The following is a 22672-nucleotide window of genomic DNA, read 5'->3' as shown; positions in this document are numbered from 1 at the left end:
AAGCAATTTATATCAAAAATGGAATTTGCACTAACACGTCTGGTGTAAAAAGAGCTGTTTGAAAAAAATAACAAGAACTATTAAAAAATAACAAGAAGTTTGTGCTAAAGATGCCTAAATGTAAAGACATAATTTTAAAAGCAATGTCACTGGAAAGCTGAATTTTAGATTATCAGTTTTCTATATTTGTAATACAAGAACTATAGAACATTGATCTTCAGCTGGTGGACTGGATCCCAATAATGTTCTTCAGACTAGCACATCTGAAACGTATCTTCATTTAAGAATGGAAACATAAACAATGTTTTAGTCAATACAGCGATTCAGCATTTAATGCTCTGAAGCATGTGAACGTAATTTCTCCCGGAAGGACGACCTGAAGTAAGTCATATCAGGGGCATAACTACTATCTGGATAACTTCTATATGATTTTTTTAATAGAAGGAAGAAAGAAGGAGGATATCAAAAAGATGGCAGATGCATGGAGAGATAGAGAAAAATGAGAGAAACAGAAAGATGGACATATATAGTCAAAAAATGAAAAGTGGGTCCCATGATTCAAGTTGGGGTTAAAGGTGATTCCTGGGATGGAATACTACTGCTATAGAACACAACTGTTGAAACAAGCTGGCTGAGGTCTAAACAGACAGGAGAGGAGCCTCTCACACCAGTCAATAATTACATAACTGGATCTAAACAGAAGCATGAGTAATGATGGCAAGAATTCGCCTATTTGGAACATGGAAAAGCATTTCCAGTAAATATTTGCCTATGACATAATAATTAACTTTTTCCCATGCAGATTTTCATCTCTGCAGGTCCATCTGTTGACTTCATATTGATACTAGTCAACTTCACTGGAAAATGAATCTGCCTAACACCCTGCCCTTAGGGAACAGCGTAGTTACGTTTTGTTTTTATTTTTTTTAAGCACTGAATGTTACCTACCTGGCACCAGGAAGCTTACCACCAGGCCAAGAGCACTTAATGAAGTGCTTGTCCAAAGACATACTGCATCCAGAATTGCCTACCATAAGACCTTTGTCCATAGAGACAACTTATTGTAAATTTTGACCTTATACAAATCTTTTGCAGTAGATTTGCTACCAATAAAATGTTTGTGTTAACACAGTATAATCTGCACAGGACTCTGCTATCATTTTCACAGAGATGTAAAACAGTTGTGTATTTTCCTTACAAATAAATTTTATAAACGGGGAATCCTGTTTTTTTTTAAAAAAAAAACTCTAAAAGATACTGAATTTTTTGAGACTAGGGAGACTGTGGCCGTTTTCACACGGCTTACCATCTACGGAACATCGTGCCGAACTCCCAGAACGGCAGCATCTTCCTGGTGCAATTTTGCGCCAGAACAGCAGTTCTCACGCGAAATCACGCCTGGAAGACGCTGTCGTTCCGGGAGCTCGGCGCGATGTTCTGTGGCCAGTAAGCCGTGTGAAAACAGCCTGTTTAGTCAAAATTAAGGGTTCAGAGGAGGATTATTTATAGGTAGTATGGTTTGTATCAAAATATGGCTTGTTGCTATTTACTTATTTAGATGCTTATACCTCCCTTTTCTCCACAATGGGGACCCAAAATGGCTTACAACATCATTATACTCTCCTCCATTTTATCCTCTCAACAACTCTCTAAGGTAGGTTAAACTGAGTGTGTGTGACTGGCACAAGTTCACCCATTAAGTTTCTGTGGCAGAGTGGGGCCATGATTAGGTCTTCTAGATCCTAATTCAACACACCGCAGCATCAAGCTGTGTAATGGTCATTATCTGTATTCAAGTAGTGAGGAGATTTTATGCTTTCAGAACAAAGAAGCTAGGTGAAATTTAGTACAGGCAATATGTGAATTAGATTGAATACCAGGATCCTCTAACCAGTAGTTGACTGATCAAATTAATATATGGAATTCAGATTTCCCACTACGTCTTTGGTCCTCCTGCCCCATTCCTATATCCCAGAGCTCCCTTGCCTATCTGTTTCCTTCCTGGCTACAACATATAGCCTAAGTGAAAGATGTTTTTTTCAACCTTGCTTCATCAAATAGCTTTCCTTTCCTGGAGCACATCTCTTCCTCAAGCATCCACCGTACCCTCCTTTGCCTCATATCCAGCTTCTTAACCCATTACTGCCTACTGCTTTCTTATTTCACCTGCTCACCTCTGGATCACCTATCATTTTGCCTCCTGATCCCTTTCACATTCTTCTTCCAAGCTCTCAGCCTCCTTGTCAATAATATACTTTGCTCCTGGTTCCTAAGACTGTGCGTTCGCATGAATAAATTGTTCAAACTTGTGTGAAGACAAGTCAGGAACGCTTTTTTTCTTATACTTTTCCAACATACAAAAATATGTGCATATATGAATAGGATAAAAGAAATAAAGTCAAGAAAAGCGCCAACTAAACACATAAAACTTGGATTCTTTCTAACATGAAGTCTTGTAGAGTCCTGAATAGGATGGAATGCACACTTCTATTTGAAACAGAATACTTTGACTCACAGAAGTAAAAGAAAGTTAAGACTCCCAGACTGGTTCATCATGAGAACACTGCACAAGGAGTTGACACAATCTAAGAAGCAAATGCACACAGGCTACTAATGAAATATGAGCATATAACAGCAAGTTTTGACACCACTTCAGCAAAGTAAATGTGTTTTAACTGGCAACAGCACAATTTTTTTTTAACACACACACACAAGGTTGTCCTGGTACTATTTTCACAGCAGAACTAGGAACTGAACGTGGAAATTAATTGTTTCTGACACTCATGCTGTGCTTCTCACATACATTATTTTAATCATAAAATGATTCACTATGATAGCTAAAACGACATTGTGTATTTAAGGTTATAGGAAACTGATAGCTGAGGATTTTGACATTTGTCATGAAACAATTTCATCATACTAAGTTCTTTCTTTGCAGCCAAGTTTGCATTCCCAGTTAGTAGACGTCACTGTACTGACAAATAAATACCTGAAGCTTAGCTACTGATTACATAGATCCACAATATTATTTAGGTAGGACACAAACTGAAATTCCCAGGCCTGAGGAAACCACTATTGTATTCCATATGACTGACTACTCAAATACAAGGTTTGTACTCATATTTAGTTTTCTCGGGGACAAATCTAATTGTTTATGGTAAAAACTAAAGCCAACTAATGCCCCATTCGTATTAACATCGGCATTAGCTGTCTTTGTGAATGAAGGAACCAGAAGCGGACAGCGTAAACAGCATGCTACAGGATGAGCAGGGCCTAGTATTCTAACTTCCATCAGTCCATGTCCTCTCCATGTCACTAGCATAATGTTATGTAACTGAAAATGCTGGTGTAAGTATAAGTACCAAACAGACCAATCACTAGATCATAATCACTAGATCATAGATTAGTCTTTCTTTCCAAAAAAAATACAATTTTATTCTCAACTATTATAGACTGCCAAGAAATTGATATATGTAGGAAATGTCTGTTTTACTATTGAGGCAGCTGAGAACCAGAACAAAAAAATCTCTGCAGGCCTCCCTCACATCATCCAGACACAACCCAAATATATGGAACTAAACTGCATGCAGATCCATGCGGAGAGTGCCCTCAAGACATACCTGACTTATGGCAACCCCTGGTGGGGTTTTCATGGCAAGAGACTATCAGAGGTGGCTTGCCATTGCCTGCCTCTGCAACCCTGGTTTTCGTTGGCGGTCTCCCATCCAAGAACTAACCAAGGCCAACCCTGCTTAGCTTCTGAGATCTGACGAGATCAGGCTCACCTGGGCTATCCAGGTCAGGACATCCAGATCCATGGACACCTGGAATTTAGTTCCACCCCTCTTAAGCAGCCCTGCTTAGTATTATAGCTGTTTCTTGTATTGAACCAAAGCTGTCAATGAAAATGTTAACTGCCACACCACATGAAGTAAGCATAAACACTATCACTGAACACAACAGAACTGAAAAAGTCAAGTCCCCCCATTGCTTCCCACTATGCTTTAAAGCTATTGCACCATTTAGGATAACAACAAAATCTGCAGCAAATCACAGTTCTACAAAACTATACGTAAAACCAAACCAGGGCAATCACATCTCACACAACAGCATGCATGGCATGTGGCAACCTCTCTCTGGCCTTGTGCTGAGCACATTTAGAACACCAATGGAGCAAGTCTGGTGATGGAAATTCTAGAGAAAGAGAACTTTGCCTAAAAGGGGGCTCTTTGCCCAAAGAACCAAGGAGGAAAACAGATCTTATAGCAGATTGCTAACAATATTAAAAACCATTGCAGATACCCCTGATCAGGACCCAAGTACCAGCTCAAGATCCAAGTACTCTCTACTCTCCCAACTGGGGATGGGTAAGCATGGAGGAGGTATTCCATGATTCACACTTGAACTGCTGCAAATGTCTGCCTCCTCCCCCTGCAACAGTACCTAGTCGGTGTTGGCTCAACAATTCTGCCTTTCTCTGAATTGTGTGAGAGTTCTAGCCCTGCCTCTTCTTTCTACTTTGTGGCTAACCAGCTTGTAGCTGACCAAAGGTCAACACTGCCTTATTTGCACATTTCCCCTTGAATAGAATGCAATGCCTCTCACTTTTGTCATGCGAGTGACTCTCCCAGGAATCTATTGGGGAGATGCCATGCTGGATCTGACCAATGGTCCATCTAGTCCGACACCCTGTTTCCAATAGGGCCAATCAACTGCCACAGAAAAGACCACAAGCACAGCCAACAGAAACCAGCCCTCATCTGCTGACTGCTCTCCAGCATCTGACAGTCAGGCATTCTTCCTTTGAACCCAGGGGCCCCATTTAACTATGCAGAGGTTCAATGTTCCATGAATCTGTCCAACCTCCTGCTAAAATAATCAAACCTCTGGCCATCACCACATCGCATGGCTCTGAGTTTCAAAAGTCCAACTATGTGTTGTATTTTCCCCAGTCTCTCTCTAAGGTCCAGAGAGAAGTGGACTTCTTCCAGCTCTTGAAGCCCCTTTTGAACGGTTTTAGCCAGAAAGGGATGTACATAAAAAGTGTTTAAAGGCTCCCTTTGTGTATGAGGCACAGACTAAATGGTCCTCCTCATTTCATTGGTCCTGGAACCTCCTCTTATTTATCTTGAATCCACTGCAAATATGTTTCATAGGGTAACTTCGAGGTTCAGTATTATGGGACAGGAAAAAAATTCTATGTATCAGCTTTCTCAAATTTTGTGGAGCACTACCATGTCATACCTCAGTTGCCTTCCTTTGAATTAAAAAGCCCCTGATACTTTAGTTCTGCATCATAGGGCAGGTGTTCCAACCCTGTAATTATTCCAGTTGCCCCCTTTCCAGGTATTTAATATAATTTTAAGATGCAGTGACCAGAACTGTAGGCCATGCATGGTACATATATAATGGCATTATTGTACTAGCAGTTTTATTGTCAATCCCTTTCCTGATAATCCCCAGTCTGAAATTTTCCCCTTTTTTGCCACTGTACATTGGCTCAAAATTTTCAACAAGTTAGTCATCACAAACACAAGGCCTTTTTCTTGGCCTGTCATTGTCAGCTCAGAGCTTATCAGTGTACACCTGACATTAGGATTTTTTGCCCAGATGTACATCTACGTACACCAAATTCCCTCTGCCCATTCACCCCATTTGAAGAGATCCTTTTGGAGCTCCTTGCCCTTTGTATTTTCACCATCCTGAACAATTTGGTGCCATCTGTGAACTTCAGTTTCTCACTCACAGTTCCCGGTCAGTTGTGAATAAATTAAACAGTACTGGGCCCAACACAGATCCCCGGAGAACCCCACTGCTCTCCTTGCTCCAGTACAAAAACTGTAAATTTATTCCCTCTGCTTCCTCTTTTTTCACCAGTTATAATAACAACATAACTTTTGATTTATATACTGCTGTTCAGGACAACTTATTGCCACACTCAGAGCAGTTTACAAAGTGTATTGTTATTATCCACGGTCACCCTGCTGGCTTCAAGCGGAAGAGTGGGGAATCAAACCCTGTTCTCCAGATCAGAGTCCTGCTGCTCTTACCACACCAAACTGGCTCTCAGTATATGGCTTACCAGTACATGAAAAGTCTTATCACATGATAGTTATTGTAATGATTTCAAGAAATGGGTGCATGTATCTTTAAATGCTTGGCATTACAGTTATGTTTACTCAAAACTGTTTTGTAAGACTTTTTATAAATCCAAGCATATGATGTCTACTGGATCACTTTTGTCTACGTGTCTGCTGACACTAAAAAAAATACAAGAGATTGGTGAGGCAGGACTTCTCTTTATTGACTGAAGTCTGGCTCAGTCCTCCTCATCAAGGCCCTCTGGACAGGTGGTTTGCCTCCCCTTCAAGAAATGAATGCCTTCCGTGAATATTATATTGCACTTTTGTTGCTGTCCTAGAGCCTACACAAAACTGCTCCTCGGGCTGTTATAATCACTTTCAGAGGACCCCAAACCTTGTGTAGGAAAGGCCCTGGGCTCACCATGGAAGTTTCAGGGTGATACTGAGTAAAGGGGAAAAGGAATATGTTTGCAGAAAAGGATTCAAACCTTCTGCAGAGATCCCCAAAATGTAGTAGTAACTGGGTTCCTACTAGGCCTGCCATGGTTCTGTTTACACTAAAGGTCGCTGAGTTTTCTCTCGTTTCCTTGTTGTGTTCTATGGGTAGGTGGGGCATAGGGTGAGAGCAGGGGAATATTATGGAAGCTCACTGCTTCCATATATGGCTGTCATATGGGGCATTGTTCGTATGCCACTCTGTGATTGGTGGGTATAGGCAGTATTACTATGTATTCCAGTACAAACTGGGTATTTTAGCTATCTCTTTTCCACTGTGAAATCATAGGATATGCACTGGCTATGCCAGTGATGCATCACCATCAGCAAGGAACGGGTATCTGGAGTTTAGGATTGCGCTGCCCATAACTTTATGATTGGTTAAAGTATCATGATGTTCACTGCTTGTATCCTTATGTTTAAGGAATTTAAATTATAACAATTAGGGTTTTTTTCTGGGAAAAGAGGTGGCGGAACTCTCAAGAGGGAAATGAGGAAGAAACACACGGGATTTTTTGAAATAATATTATTTTCAAGCCCTATTGCCGAGTATTTTCAAGAGGTGCCGGAACTCCGTTCTACCACATTCCCGCTGAAAAAAAGCCCTGATAACAAGTATCTGAGCAGAATGAAGGTCTGAGGTCCAACGTTCAAGAAAAGACAAATCCCTGACCCATTGCTTGATACAAAAGTCAACGGCATCAAATTCCAGTAATTTCTTATGAGCACGGGTGTTCCCAGGCACAGACACTGCTTACATAGCTAGAATATCCCAATAAAGGAAACATCCACGCAGACCACTTCTTTCTCAGTGCAACTTTTTTCCATCTATTGAAACAAATGGAGACAAACGGCTTGTCTAAGAGCTGTAGCAAAGCATATGCAGGGGTGTAAATTGAAACATGTAAGTTTAAACTTTTACTTTAAAAAAAATTAAAACACAAAAGAAAATCAAGGTAAGATTCTGATCATAAATGCCTAACAGCTTATGATACCAGTACAATATTTTATTTTGTGATAATCTATTGTCTTAAGCAAGGTGAGCCCTGGTTAGTACTTGGATAGGAGACCATCAAGAAAGTCTAGGGTTGCTACACAGAAGCAGGCAATGACAAACTACCTCTGTTAGTCTCTTGCCTTGAAAACCCCATGGGGTCACCATACATCGGCTGCAACTTAATGGCAAAAAAAAAAAGACCACATTTTAAACATTTATGTTCCCGCTTTACAAATTTTATGAAATTGACATGATCTGGTTAAACCTCAGCAACACTGACAGTATAGTGACAGGTTCTACTACACACATTTATTTGCTCTTAGTTCAAAGAAAACTGTAAAATTCACTTTAAGACTCTTGAGTGGTAAAATAAAATGTTCATAAATAATTATTTGATTATACACAGACTTTAAAAAAAAGAACATACGAAGGGCAGAGATACTGCTTCTTTTTCCCTTTTCCTTTTTTGGAAGATTTCTCTTTTGAACAGGCCTCTTCAACACATAACGAGAAGAAAACAAACACAAGAACTGCCAGTAAAAACTTCATTGTGGGGGCTTTGGGTCTGGAACAAAAGTTGACCTAAGATAGATAAGAGAAGTAAAGGTCTTACATTAGTGGAGTTAGATACAGAAAATGGGGTAAACTTCATACATGAAATGAAGAGCTAATTGATAGAAATGTACTGCCAAGTTTGTTATTGGACATAACTTACTTAGTTTTGTCAAGTTTTAGGCATACCTGGACATGTGAAACTGTCATTATACATTATACAGTAGTGATGTATTGTCGAAGGCTTTCACGGCCAGAGAACGATGGTTGTTGTGGGTTTTCCGGGCTGTATTGCCGTGGTCTTGGCAAGACCACGGCAATACAGCCCAGAAAACCCACAACTACCATACAGTAGTGAGTTAGTCATTATACAGTAGTGAGTTAGGCGTACTGATTTCACTGTTCTAATTATCCTCATAGACTTGCAGAGATTATCAGCATGAGAAAATTTATAATGATGTTATTAATTAATAGTTATTAATTAATATACGCTTGGGTTTGATGTATGTACAGAACAAAATCAAAAAGAGTCCAGTAGCACCTTTAAGACTAACCAATTTTATTGTAGCATAAGCTTTCGAGAATCACAGTTCTCTTTGTCATGCATCTGACGAAGAGAACTGTGATTCTCAAAAGCTTGTGCTACAATAAAATTGGTTAGTCTTAAAGGTGCTACTGGACTCTTTTTGATTTTGCTACTACAGACTGACATGGCTAACTCCTCTGGATCTATGTATAGAACAAGTTTCCATCTTTAGAAAGAAGCCATGTGCATAAAAATTTACCTATATAAACTTCCCTAACATTAAATCTCACATTCACTCACATATAGTGTCATACACATCTTCATTTCTGCTAATGAGGTCTCTGACATGTAATACTTCCAACTATTATCAAGAAACACATATTAATTTAGGGTCTTGTCCTTGAAATCCTTCTTTGTACTACTGAATTAATGTTAAGGGAATTCTTTTAATATAATGAAATCTGGATCAAATACTTTTGTGTACAATATTGGCCATACTAACATATATACATCTATTACGCCACTTATAATAAGAAACAAACTGCACGTATTACCTGTACCACAGGTAATATTTCATTACTGCGCAACATTTATATGGCATCCAGTTTATGAAATATTTCATCAATAATACAGGATGCATCTGCAGCAGGGTTAAGTGTTTATGTTCACTGCCAAATCCTGCCGGCCAACTCCTGAAAGGAAATCTGTGTTTTATGATCTCAGAAGCAAGTGCAGACCTTCCAGTCTTTACTCCCTATCAGAAATGACTGGATTCTACAACACTAGCTGCATTTCTCTGATTGTAGGTGCAGAGACTGGGTACATTTTCTTAAAAGCAGGAAGATATTTATATCCCTTGGACAGCAGCAGCAGCAAGACATTCTTGTCTTCCCTCCAAGAGCAACAGAATAAGCTTCTTTGCCCAAAGCAACAGCAACAAGGGCTCCCAGCCAAAAGGCAAGACAAGGGGTTCTCCATTCGCACAATCCAAGCAGTGACCACAACAGCGTTCTCCCCCTTCAGACGCACTACATATCCTCTCCAGATCCTTCACCAGGATAACAAGCAAGGTCCTTCGAATACCTTTGCCTACACTCACTGCTAAGGGGTTTGGGCGACCTCTCTCCCAGAGCAACACTAGGGCCATAAAAATCAGAAACATTTAAGAGGATTCACACTGCGGCAAAGGCAAAATTAAAAGAAGGAATTAACGCTACCAGAGACACATTTCTCATCAAAGGACGCCCATGTTCTTTAAAACCAAGCAAACCAACCATCTATGGCCTGTGCCATCTTGGCAACAGGTGTGCCCTTCTTATCTCCGTACCATCCTCCAGTCATGTGGAGTTGCCTTGCCCTCCACAATGGCCCCCTAAACAACAAGGCCTTTGCCACTATCACTCTCCTGGCATACCCACCCAATTTTTTTGCCTCTGACCCGGAGGACTACAAAGTCTGCTTGCTTTCACTCTAATCATCATGTTTATGCCCTGCTACGACTTTCCATACCTTCCTCATTTTTAACAAATATTGGGATTGGTCTATCCCCTTCCCATCAAAGCAAAAGCTGTGGAGGCGTTCCTTCTTGGGCAACAGAGGAGGGGTCTCCTCTCGGACCCGAGGTTCTGGTTTCTATAATGGCCCCCTCTCCCACCCTTGCCTCAACTACAGCAGCGTCAGGAATCCCCTTTCCAGCCGCCCCAATGCCCGCCGCGCAGCATCCCTTCAGGCGCTGCATAGTGCTGGCTAAGGCACTGAAGGGGCTTCTGCAGGCGGAGGGGCGCTTGCCCACCTCGGCGGGAACGTGCCAGGGAGGACCCGCGAAGCGTCGCCCCCACGAGCCCGTCCGTCGCCCCCACCGACCCAACGGCACGGCAGTCTCGCCTTCCCTCCCCGACCGGCGGGCGAACGCATCGTCCTTAGCGCAGTGACGCGGCCCTGCTGCCCAGCGACAAGACTTACCACGAGCCAGAAGCCAGGGAAGCCGCCGCCCTTAGCCCTTTACCGCAGCCGGAGATGGCTGAGCAGCCCACAGCGGGCCATGGCAACGCCGGGGCTCACACGCTAGCAAGCCGGGGAAGCGGGAGCTCAGCCGCCGCCGCTCTGCTACCCAAAAGAACCCTGCACCAAAAAGCATCCATTTTGCTACTGAGCATGTGCGGACTGCCAAAGTGGCTCCTATGGAGCATGTGCGAGATATCTGCACATGTGTAGTAGGGATTCTGAAGCCACGGAGAAGCCTTTGCCCTTGCCGGGTCTTGCCCTCCGTTCCAGTCACTGCTTCATTGCCTTTAAGTGCATGGGAATGCGGCAGCGTTAGAAGCGGAAAGGGCTGTGAGGGGACGCTCCCTCCATCCCTCCAGCCTGGCCAAAGAAATCTGGCACTCCACGCAACGCCATAGACGCTCGAGACCCCGAGGCAGATCCAGGTGGCCAAAGGAGCCTAAGCCACGCCAATACTTGCTCCCAAGCCGCTGCTAATGCCTCTAGGGCCGAACTTTTGCCCAACCAGCGGCAGCGCCAAGGAATTCTGCAGCCTGTTTTCTTTCTTTCTTTCTTTCTTTCTTTCTTTCTTTCTTTCTTTCTTTCTTTCTTTCTTTCTTTCTTTCTTTGTCATCTCCTGAATCCTGTGCTGCCTCTAGCCGGGTCCAGGCACCCCCGCCCCCGGGTGCTGCCAAGAGTTCCGAAGCCTGTCATTCAGCCCTAGGTGGCAGCTGCATAGGGGTAGGAGGGGGAAATAGACTGTGCCTATTGCCTCGTTCTGTGGCACCACAAGAGGAGAACCAGTCCAAGCCCCAGCAGTGTGTGGGCACCCTCGATGGCTTTGACACCACAAGTGGCTTCTTGGCTTGCTTGGGTGGTGAACCAGCCCTGGACAGCCTTCTCGTAGGGTTGCCAACTCCAGCTTGGGAAAATCCTGGAGTTTGGTAGCAGTGCCAAAAGATCTCAGAATTAGGGGAGGGAGCTCTGTGGGGATGTGATGTCATAGACTCTGCCCTCTGAAATACCTGCTTCCTCCAAGGGAACTGATCTCTGTAGTCTGGAGATCAGTTGTAATTCCAGGGGTTCTCCGGGCCCTACCTGGAGGCTGACTACCCTGGCACATGCCTCCTTCCATGCCATGACCAACAGGGCAAAAGCTGAGCTTCAGTGGCACTTTCAAGGAGGGTAGAGTGACAGTCTGGGAGGCAATAGGTCTCTTCTTGTGTTGCCACTGACGAGGGGAAAGCTAAGCCCCAGCAACACTGCCAGGGCCTCAAGAGTCATGTGGTACTTGAACGGCTGCAGCAAGAGTTGGAATGGGGGAATGGCAGATATACACTATTGCTGCTACCTCCTTCTGCACTACCAATGACTGAGCTGCAGTGGTGTGTTGGCAGCACCACCCCATTATTCATTTGTTTGTTTAAACGTCTCTCTCCTACCCCCGTGGCACCAAGTAGCTCACAATACATAATTAAAATATTTAAGTGATGATAAACCTCAGCTCAACCCCAACCTAATAAAAGGCACACCACTTAACACTCAGTTGAAACCTCTCGTGCCTACTGAAAGCTTCCAAGGATGGCATCCCCCTCACTTCCTTGAGTCCATAAAGTGGGTGCCACTTCAATTTGTTCACTTCTGCTGAAGACACCCCAAACTTGCAACCTGAGTTCATCCTGCAATCTTCTGTGTGCAAAGTGTGTGCTTGGCAACTGAACAAGCCACAACTTCTACATGTCACCTGTGTACAAGGGCCCAAATTTTCCACAGAGAAAGGATTTCACATATAGGTTTGAAATCTTTGGCAACTCAGTTCTGGTTTACATAATCAGTGGTTATGAACTGTATGTAAAGAGCAGCACAATGTTAGGCAAGCACCCTTTTATTCTCCGTTTGGTTTCTAAGGAAAATGGATGTACTTTAGTCTTTGCTGCCCAGAAATGCATAATGCCAGTTGCCACATGAAATGCATCATTTGGGGCACATTTTTACTTTCAGCATAACCACACAACTCTCACTGACTCACAGGGAAATTATAGGGCTGCATGTGGGCAGAAACAAGGTCCAAAAAGTGGAAGCTGAAAGTTTCCACTTACTGACCACAATGCATGTCTACTCTCTTATTAAGGAACTGGTGTTTTTGACTGAGATTTATACTTAACTGCTTCTTGATTTAGACACAGTCTATACAACCATCTGCTACCTGCTCAGAATGCAGCTGCCAAAGGTCATTAGAATGACACCTCATAAAATCTCCAAGAACCATATCATAAGCAAACACAACAAAAATTCCAGATTCAATCACTTAAGAGTTACTCATGTATTCATTTAAACTGAACTGGATTTTAATTCCCAGGTGTTCAGGCACAATGTTCTAGAGTGACCACTCTAATATCACTCTGTGTGATACAACCTTATCTGAAACAGGGCTTTTTTCAGCTGGAATGAGGTAGAACGGAGTTCCGGAACCTCTTAAAAATGGTCACATGGCTTGTGGCCCCGCCCCCTGATCTCCAGATAGAGAGGAGTTTATATTGACAGAGGGCAATCTAAACTCCCCTCTGTCTGGAGATGGGGGCGGAGCCACCAGCCATGTGACCATTTTCGCCGAGGGTGATTTAAACTTTTAAAAACTCTCCCCTTGTTCCAGCTGACCCAAAGTGACATCATTGGCCCTGGGAACGTGCACGCACTTTGCACGCGCACATGTGGTACCAGGGGCACTACCTCCCAGAAAGAGTTTCCCCCTGTGCTGGCAACCCATTGAGTTCTACCACCTCTTTTCCCAGAAAAAAGGCCCTGATCTGAGATAATGTTTTCACTTTGCAAACATAAAGCCAAACGCTCATTAGTGGCAGTACTAATGTTTCATTTCGTAGAAGGAATGATGATAGAAACAAAAAAAATGTCTAATTCTCAGTTTTTTCACAGATCCAGATATATGAATGAGCTTGGGTTAAAAGAGTGGGTGGGAGAAAGATAACAAGGCAAGAAATCGGTGTAGTAGTAGAACTAGAGAATATCATCTAACGATACCTATTCAATGTATAAAATACTGTGCACGTTCTTTGAGGGATGTATTTAATGTTTTGCAAATGATTTCTTAATTTTTAAAAATTCTTTATAAAGGTTAGCATTTTGTATAGAAGTGTGGAGTTAGAGAGTACAATGCAATACATCTGTTATATGGCATACTATTAGCCATCCTGATAGTATGCCATACAACAGTTATATCGCATTGTATTCTTTGTGAGTTCCTAACCTTACACTCCTATATAAAAGGGCATACTATCAGCTATCCTGAGAAAAATGATTTGCTTATAAGCAGGGCTTTTTTTCCGGGAAAAGAGGTGGTGGAACTCAGAGGGTTGCCCTCGCAGAAAATGGTCACATGGCTGGTGGCCCCGCCCCCTGATCTCCAGACAGAGGGGAGTTTAGATTGCCTTCCGCACCAGCACGTAGAGCAATCTCAACTCCCCTCTGTCTGGAGATCAGGGGGCGGGGCCACCAGCCATGTGACCATTTTCAAGAGGTTCTGGAACTCCATTCCGCGTTCCCCCTGAAAAAAAGCCCTGCTTATAAGTATACTACGAGTTCTTCATTGATTTAATTAACAGTGCAATCCTAAGCAGAGTTACTGCCTTCTAAGACCACTGAATTCAATGGGCTTAGAATGGTACTGCCATGTCCCTACCTTCTTCCCTCCAGAGATGTTACAGGATATGAGGCTGGGGAGGGGTGTGGTTTAAAAACAGTGTTGGGAAAGTGGAGGTGTATGTTGGGGTGGGGCGATGACAATGAATACATATTTAAATACTAAAATGGGGAAATCCTGAGATACGTTTGCCTACAAATCACAACATCCAACCTATCGGACACAATGAACTGTGACTCACAAAAGCTTATACCTTGAAAAATGTTGTTGGTCTTTAGGATACTCCTGGTCTCAAATTTTATTCTATTACTACAGACTAACACAGCTACTCACCTGAAATGATCTCTATCCAGCCTAGAAATTCATCCCCAATACCAGGCAGGCTGGTGCGTGTGGCTGTTGTGAAGTGTAGGAGAAGCACTCTGTGCATGTGAAAAGTGTTTGGCTTCCCAAGCAAGGATTATTCCTGAACACACACACACACACAACATACTTGGTCTTCATAGCATCTTAAAGTTATTTTAGTTGCATGAGTTTTCATAGTATGCATTGTCAGATACCGAAAAAGAATGAACATCAGCAAAGATATCACTTTCAATGGCCAGTTGCTGAGGATATTTTAAAAAGTCAAATAATTGCCCTCATTTGCTTGCTATTCAAGCCATTTTAGCATCTGACAAAATGGCCTGGAATCTACAAAATCTCATGCTTTTAGCTTTTAAGATGTCAGACATAGCCATAAGAAGTGACTGTTGAACTTCAGGCTTTTCTACCAATTTTGAGCCTTCAGACTCAAACAAAATTAAATTATACCTCTGTGCCTCACATAAATATGATAAAAGCATAGGTTACCAGAATGCTTTGGTTTAATGTTGAGTACTTGCCATGGTCTAAGCACAGTTACACCATTCTAAAACATTCCCCATGGCCACCTATAGAGAAAATAATATCAATGATATACAGTTTACAAAGATAAACAAGAGTCTTATGGCACCTTAAAGACTAACAATTCTAAAACAACGTTTCATGCTCACTTTTATCAGATGCATGGCAGGTTATCATTAGGCAGGCATATGATGTTATGAAGACAAAAACTGTAAACAAGAAGGTCAAAGGGACATGAAATGCAGACAATAAAGAGTGTGTTATAATCAGGGGGGGTTTTTCTGGAAAAAGAAGTGGTGGAACTCTCAAGAGGGAAATGAGGAAGAAACACATGGGATTCTTTGAAATAATATTATTTTCAAACACTATAGCCGAATATTTTCAAGAGGTGCTGGAACCCTTGAAAAAAAGCACTGGTTATAATTATGTAAAATTCAAATGTAATCACAATTAGTATGGCAGCGACTGGCAGTCTCCTTGGTTTTACTAAGCTAGTTTGCTTAGTAAATGCTTAGTAAATTGTGATGGTTAAGGAATACCAAGACCTTGTTGGCAAAGGGGGCCTTATACAGCATATCTAATACATGAGTAGCAACAGTACATACAGGTTTTAATAGAGAGTGGCAAAGACACAAGGTTGGATCCAGTCACCTTTTCCATGAGTGTAAAAGTCCCCTTTGACCATCCAAAAAGCCATGTTAGGGAGCATGGAACATACATGGACAAAAGCCATACAGGATGGAGGTTTTAGAAAGGATGAGAATTAGGTGAGATTGAGCCCATTGAAATGCCTGTGAAATCCTAAGCAGAGTTACTCCAGAAATCAATGGGTTTAGGCTGGAGTAACTCTGCTTAGGATTTCACTGTAAGAACATCTTCCTGGGAGTAAACTCCAGTGAATAAATGGCAATTTTTTTCTGAGTAGATCTGCTTAGGATTTCTCCCACAGACACTCTCAACAGCCCAATTGTATTAATAGCAATAGGGAGAAATGGAGAGAGAATGTGAGCCATGCAGGAAGGGATAGCTGCAGTGTGTGGAGGCATAATGTAGCATAGTGTGGGCAGTGTGTAAGAGGCATGTGACAGGTAGGTAAGCACATGTAAGGGGTCCTCTATGCATGCCATCAAATAAGCACGCCCAAAGTTATTGCCTTAATGTTTATTCCTCTCTGCAGTTCTTACCATGCGTTGGTAGTACTTGCTGCCAGAATTATTTTAGGTCAGTCATATCAAGAGTGTAGGATTGCCAGCCTCCAGGTAGTGGCTGGAGATCTCCTGGAATTACAATTGGTCTCCAGGCCACAGAGATCAGTTCACCTGGAGAAAATTGCTACTTTGGGAGTGGGCTCTATGGAATTATGCCATGCCAAGGTCCTTTCCCTCCCCAAACCCTACTTTCTCTAGGTTTCACCCTCCAGATCTCCAGGAATTTCCCAACTTGGAGCTGGCAACCGTACAAGAGTGTCTACTGGAGCTGAATCCTAGGAGCAAGCTGGGTTTTATTCATACTATACATACTTCTCTTCTTTAATTCAGTTGGGAAGAAAATTCAGAAGCTTCCAGGGGTAAATCTGCATTGCTTCTCTTTGTTATTGTGAAAGGCACAGCAACAATACCAGTCCCTTTTGGTTGTTTGCCAGTAATTAGCTTGGCCTGTATCATTGGTTTAGGAATGAATGTCTCTACCAGTTGCTAAGCTGCATGGGAGTATTCCAAGAAGAATTTTGCAAGTTGGTTGAAGAACAATGTCCTGAATCACAGTGTATGTACATACTTCATCTAAATTTTGGTGAAGGGAGCTATAGATAATCATATGTAACAAAGGGAAATATATGAATGTGTTAAACTTAAAACAATGTTAATTGTACATTGTTATGAAAACAATAGTGGCATCCCAGAAGAGGTAGAGAAAATTAGGTCTAAGCTTGCTCTTTTATGCATTCTTTCAAGCTACAAAGCAGAGAACCCTACAAGAGCCAAAGGAAATATTGTCCAAGATATAAAGGCACTAATTAAATGGATCACATCTGCTGTAAGAGACAGATGCATGCATTGTGCTAGAGCTGGCTATAGCCAATATGATATTTGTTCTCTTTGTGAGAAGAGCCTGCACAATGTCAACATGGAAAGAAGTGGAGTTTCCCTGTATCAAGCATGGAAGGGTCCTATGTTAATGTTAATAAATCAGCATGTTATAGTACAACCACTGATACACAGAAAAAGGAAGAGAGAAAAGGCACAGTAAATACCTGTGGAATCCTACAAGCAGTGGTAAAGCAGGGGTGCTCAACTTAGCCAAATAATGGTTATTCATTTGACTTGTTCTACGTTTGCAAGTACTTTTGTGGGTGGATAACACAAACACAATGCCTAATTTTAACTGCACTTTCTTCTAATGCATTTCATGCACTGATCGTTTAATGAAATAATCCTAAGTAAGTTTGCTTACAAGCAAACACCATTTTATTCAATGGGGTTCACTCCCAAGGGAAATGTTTTTAGAATTCCAGCCTTCTTCCTGGATTCTTCCTGCTATTCTGCAGGAGAAAATTCTTCCCCCATGATTTCTCAAAACTGATTTTGTCCTACTAGAACATATTCCTTTCTTTCCTCTGACTAACTCCTCGGCACAATAAAGCCTAACTCTTTATTGTAGCCTAACCTTTCGAGAGCCACAGCTCTCTTTGCCTGATGCATGCTGTGACTCTCGAAAGCTTAGGCTACAATAAAGTTGGTTAGTCCTAAAGGTGCTACTGGACTCTTTACTATTTTACATAAATAGAGTCATCCTGCTGTGCCCATGGCCACTTTTGGAATTTTGATAATGGGCACCACCATCATAAAAAGACTGTCTCGGGGGCAATCACAAAACAGTTGCCATGGAATGTTGGATTAATCACAAAATGATGGTAGGTCACAAGTGAAACATTCTATGAAGGCAGCTGTTTCTCAAAAGATGTTCCCTGGACTTGTTCTGAAGCACTTCTACCCCAGTGAGGTGGACTGGGGAAAAGAGGCCTGGTTAAAGGAGCAAATGGGCAACAGGAAGACCATTGGCAGATGCCATGGCAGCCACAAGCTGCTGGTGTCATTGAAACAGAGATTCTATGAAGAAGACGTTGTCTGGTAATGAGTTTCATTTTTTATCTGCAATAATGTAAGTGGAGATCCTTTTTATAAAAAAGGTGAACCAGTGGATCATCCGACTGCCTTTTAAGACGGAATAGCCTGCACCTAATGTATTCTATAACCATGGGACTCTCAGAACTAACAGACCCACCCCCCACCAATCTCAGAATATGGCGAACAGCTGAAAAGCTAAGAAGTCATAGAGACTCTGAAAGAGGCAACAGCTGAGATGGAAAATTTCCAGCTGTAAAGGGAAGGCTATGTGCATAGATTGGATGGTAACTATTTTGGAGCAGCAAGATTATGTTAAGTAACTGGCTGGGGACGGGGGAGACAGAATACATTTAGAATGGAGGTTAAGTTCAAAAAGCTTGAGAGTATTAGTGAAATAAATGGTTTGACAGAAACACACAGAAATACCATGACATTGCAGATAACAGAAGAACAAAAAATATCCAGCCCAGGGGAACATTTAATACAACAGATTTGTTCAAAAAAGTTGACTTTTTAATGGCTTATCAGAGTGCAGGATTCACAATTGACATATTCAGTCCAAGTGTTCAGTCCAAGTTCTGTTTTGTGCTAATTTCAAGAACATGTCTGTTGTCCATTCCCAAATGACTTCTGCCTATCTTATATAAGTTGCTTAGCCAGCAGCATGAGTGATTAAAAAAAAAATTCTCCCATACCAAGGGTAAGTGAATGCTTACTACTGTGCCTCTTTTAATTTCTATTTTTGTTAGTTTTGATGCTCTGAATTCCCATTGCTTTGTAGATTCATTTATAATGTGTACATATCTCATACATTTTTATATGCAATTTTGCAATATTTATACATAAAACATTCATCATATATTTATTTAATTTATATTTTAATGTACAATGCTGATTTATTGAGACACAAATATGATTAAATGCATTTGAGAATACAAATCAATTTGAAGGGTGCCAGTTTGGTGCAGTGGTTAAGAGTGCGGGACTCTAATCTGGAGAACCGGGTTTGATTCCCCACTCCTCCACTTGAAGCCAGCTGGGTGACCTTGGGCTAGTCACAGCTTTCTGGAGCTCTCTTAGCCCCACCCACCTCACAGGGTGTTTTGTTGTGGGGATAATAATGACATACTTTGTAAACCACTCTGAGTGGGCATTACGTTGTCCTGAAGGGTGGTATATAAATCGAATATTGTTGTTGTTGTTGTCATTGTCGTTGTTGTTAAGAAAGAGAAAATGACCCCAGAATAAAGATATGTGGTTCTGTTTTGTGCAAGTAGAAACACTATTGAAATTGAGATTTTTAGACTGCAACAACAAAAAAGATAACTACAAACTCATCCCTTATTGTATAAGATGAAAAAAAATATTAAACTAAAAAGAGTCATCATCTGGCTTTGCTTTTGTGGCAGATATAATATTCCCCAGCTTGGTGTAAGGAAGAAGAATAAAGTCCATAAAATTCTTCCCCAAACAGGAACATTAGGAACTGACAACATCATACCTCATGTCACTTGCCAAGGGCTTCCTATGGATGAAGAGAAGACATCTTTGTCTAACAGTTGTCATTACAATGAAAAGATATGTCATCATTCTACAAACAGGGAGTTTAAAGTTGCTTATGTAACTGGATTCTTCTACCTTCAATTCTGAATATCACTCTACACAAAATAGTCTTTGACCGAAGACAGCTGAAACAAGAAGAAATGCCTAACATTGTCTAGGTTGTGTTCCCAGATGATGAGATTTCCAGCTCACACAATCTCTCCATCGATAACAATTTGTTTCAGTGGCATTTTGTTTATGAATGGCTTTTATGTTTTCTTTTGCTACAATCATCTCTTTAAACTTATTCTCTGTTCTTCACATTATTCCTAAATCTTTCAACTCTGTTTCGGTGATAAATGTGGCTATGCATTCAGTGTTACATGGAATATATATCTCATAATTTCTTATTGTAACATGGCAAACAGCATGCTTGCAGTTAGGACCAAATAAGTCTCAGTCAGTTCTGTTTAAATAAGAGATTTGCTACTCCCCTTTCTGTGGACCTGACCTAAAAAATAATAATCATACTTTACAATCATTTTTGTAAAGCACTAAAAAAAAATCTAAATCTAAAGGTTTTGGAGCCCACAACAGGAATACTAAAAACAGAACACAAAAAGCAAATGGGCTCCTTGCCTCCTATGTTGCTTCCTTCACCTCCTGAGTAACAAAGGTAATGGGACAGGATTTTGTGGTTTCCCTGTTGCTGTTGTAGTAGTAGTAGATAAAACACAGCAGTAAACAGGGCTGCCATGTGGCAGGCTTTCCTACTGTTTCCCTGCCCCAGTCCCCTGCAAGTGACCCCCCTTCATCCTTTTACATTTTTTTAAAAAGCACTCAAATATTATTATATCAATATACCATTATACCACTAGGTGTAGCAGTTTCTCCCAGCTTTCATTTTTTTAAAGAAAGTCTCTAGCCCCTTCCTTTGAAAATATATGCCTTTTCCCCTTATATATCCAGAAAAGAAAGGGCTACAGACTTAGAATTATATATTAACATAAACATATTCTAGTGCCAATATAAATAAAAAATAACCCACCCACCCTGTGCCAGGGGGAGGAAATGGTTACCATGGGATGGTCATGGAAAATGGCTGCCATGTGAAATACAAATTTGCTCATCCAGCCAGCAGCCCTCCCAGCTTTATTGAAATTTCCCCCGAAACTTTGAAGCAAAGCAGAGAAAAGTCAGGGAAATCTGCTGAGCTACACAAATGCAGTGCATTTTTTCTTTAAAAATGTTTAAGGGTACTCTGTTTGACTCAAGAAAATCACCATTTTATAGTTCAAATTGGAAAAAATAAATGCAGTCAATGGACAAAATTACCAAGAACATGCATTACCTCATATTACACAGCTCACTGTGCCACTCAATGAGGTTATAGGCCAAACTTTCATCAGTAAAACACCACACTACTTCACAGATTAAACACTCGTTTCCATCTGAGACTCAGGAAAGGAAATGACGTCAAAAGACTGTCAGTGATGACAATTATGGGTATCAATATTGTCAACCAAGCCCCTCTACAGTGACACGTGCGCACAACCAAAGAGTTTCAGTGTAGACAAACTCTTTGCGCAAAACGTACACAAATTGGTTACCGCCATCGGGGGTAGCAACAAGACTGACCAATCACCGTGCTAGATTCCAACTACCAGAGCTCCAAGTGGCTTAGAGAAGACTTGTTTGTATTTGTCTGCACCCTAACGATCACCGATTATGCCAGCGATCTTGGTGGCGTGTTCGATGCTCAAAGACATTCCATTTTTTGTAAGACGAACAGCGCTCCTAGTAAGTTTAAATGTAACTAAACATCTTTGTTGCCAACATACGCTACATAAAACTTAACAAATCATATAAATATCCATAATACGTTTGGAGTTGGTTTAGCGGGATTTCCAACATTTTAAAATTTTTACTTTCTCCCGTTAAATTCACAAAATGTTTAGGGGTATGCATCTCCCCATGTCCCCCCAGAAAAAAGGCACTGCACAAATGTATCATGATGCTTTGGGGAAAACAGGAAAAAACTCACTTCCCAAAAGCAGATAACAAATGTGGGAGATGTCTTCTCTTCTCTTTGAAAAAGGCGAGGAAATACCTTGCAGAAAGGGACTGACTAAACCCTGAAAAGGCCTCTGGCAGCTTCTTACAGCTAAGAATGTTGGGATATGTAGGATTAAAATTTAATTGGAAAGCAGAGAAAATTTTGAAACCTATTCTCAGAAAAAAGGAAATGGCAGGTAAGAGTTGTACTTGCAACTGTAAAAAGATGCAAACCCATATAATGGTCTCTCTCCTAGTTTAGTGAACTCTTTTCAGTACCAGCAGTTCCTTTGCAGAGGTGGAATTGTTTTGGAAAGGTGACGGAGGGTCCAACAGGGAGGAGCCCAGCCCCATTTCAAGTTAGGCAAAAACTTCAAAATAAGAGCTGCCATATCCCCAGTGGGGGATCTTCACCCCAAAGCGCCTATTGCCCACCACTACTCCAAATGGCTACCGGGCGGTTAAACAGCAGTGTTGTAGATGAGATCTCAGGTAGCTCGAGGAATAATCAGAAAAAAACCACAGAGTTTTCAGTGATTCCTAGAGATACCCATCATCACTCCAGTTTTTCCCAGGAACTGATGTTGTCATGCCAACAATGCCCCCATGGTCCTGCCCTTAACCCTCCTGCCTGTTGCCGGGCTCAGCCTAGCAACCCTATTCAAAAGGATCCCAGATTGGGGTATGGGTTCTAGAATTGGAAGAGGAGTAGATTTTTGAAGTCCCTCAGTTCAAAATTTATCAACATCACTATTTTATTTATTCACTTCA

General features: G+C 41.5%; 1 protein-coding gene across 2 annotated transcripts in view; it reads right to left on the bottom strand.

Moving 5' to 3' along the window:
- The window catches only part of GLRB (glycine receptor beta), a 60775-nt gene extending 50038 nt beyond the window's left edge, over positions 1 to 10737 (bottom strand). Inside the window, exons 1-2 of one of the 2 annotated variants that reach the window (XM_054990602.1) lie at positions 10616 to 10737; positions 8003 to 8157 (exon numbers count right to left, since the gene is read on the bottom strand). In XM_054990602.1, the coding sequence (XP_054846577.1) occupies positions 8003 to 8124 (122 nt within the window). In that variant the 5' untranslated portion in view covers positions 8125 to 8157; positions 10616 to 10737. Of the gene's footprint in view, positions 1 to 8002; positions 8158 to 9207; positions 9264 to 10615 lie in introns of those variants that run through there. The other variant, XM_054990603.1, reaches the window with a different exon arrangement.
- Positions 10738 to 22672: the final 11935 nt, after the last annotated feature.

The sequence above is a fragment of the Eublepharis macularius genome, chromosome 10 (genome assembly GCF_028583425.1).
Source record: "Eublepharis macularius isolate TG4126 chromosome 10, MPM_Emac_v1.0, whole genome shotgun sequence".
NCBI lineage: Eukaryota > Metazoa > Chordata > Lepidosauria > Squamata > Eublepharidae > Eublepharis > Eublepharis macularius.
This window is presented reverse-complemented; position numbering and strand designations above follow the sequence as displayed.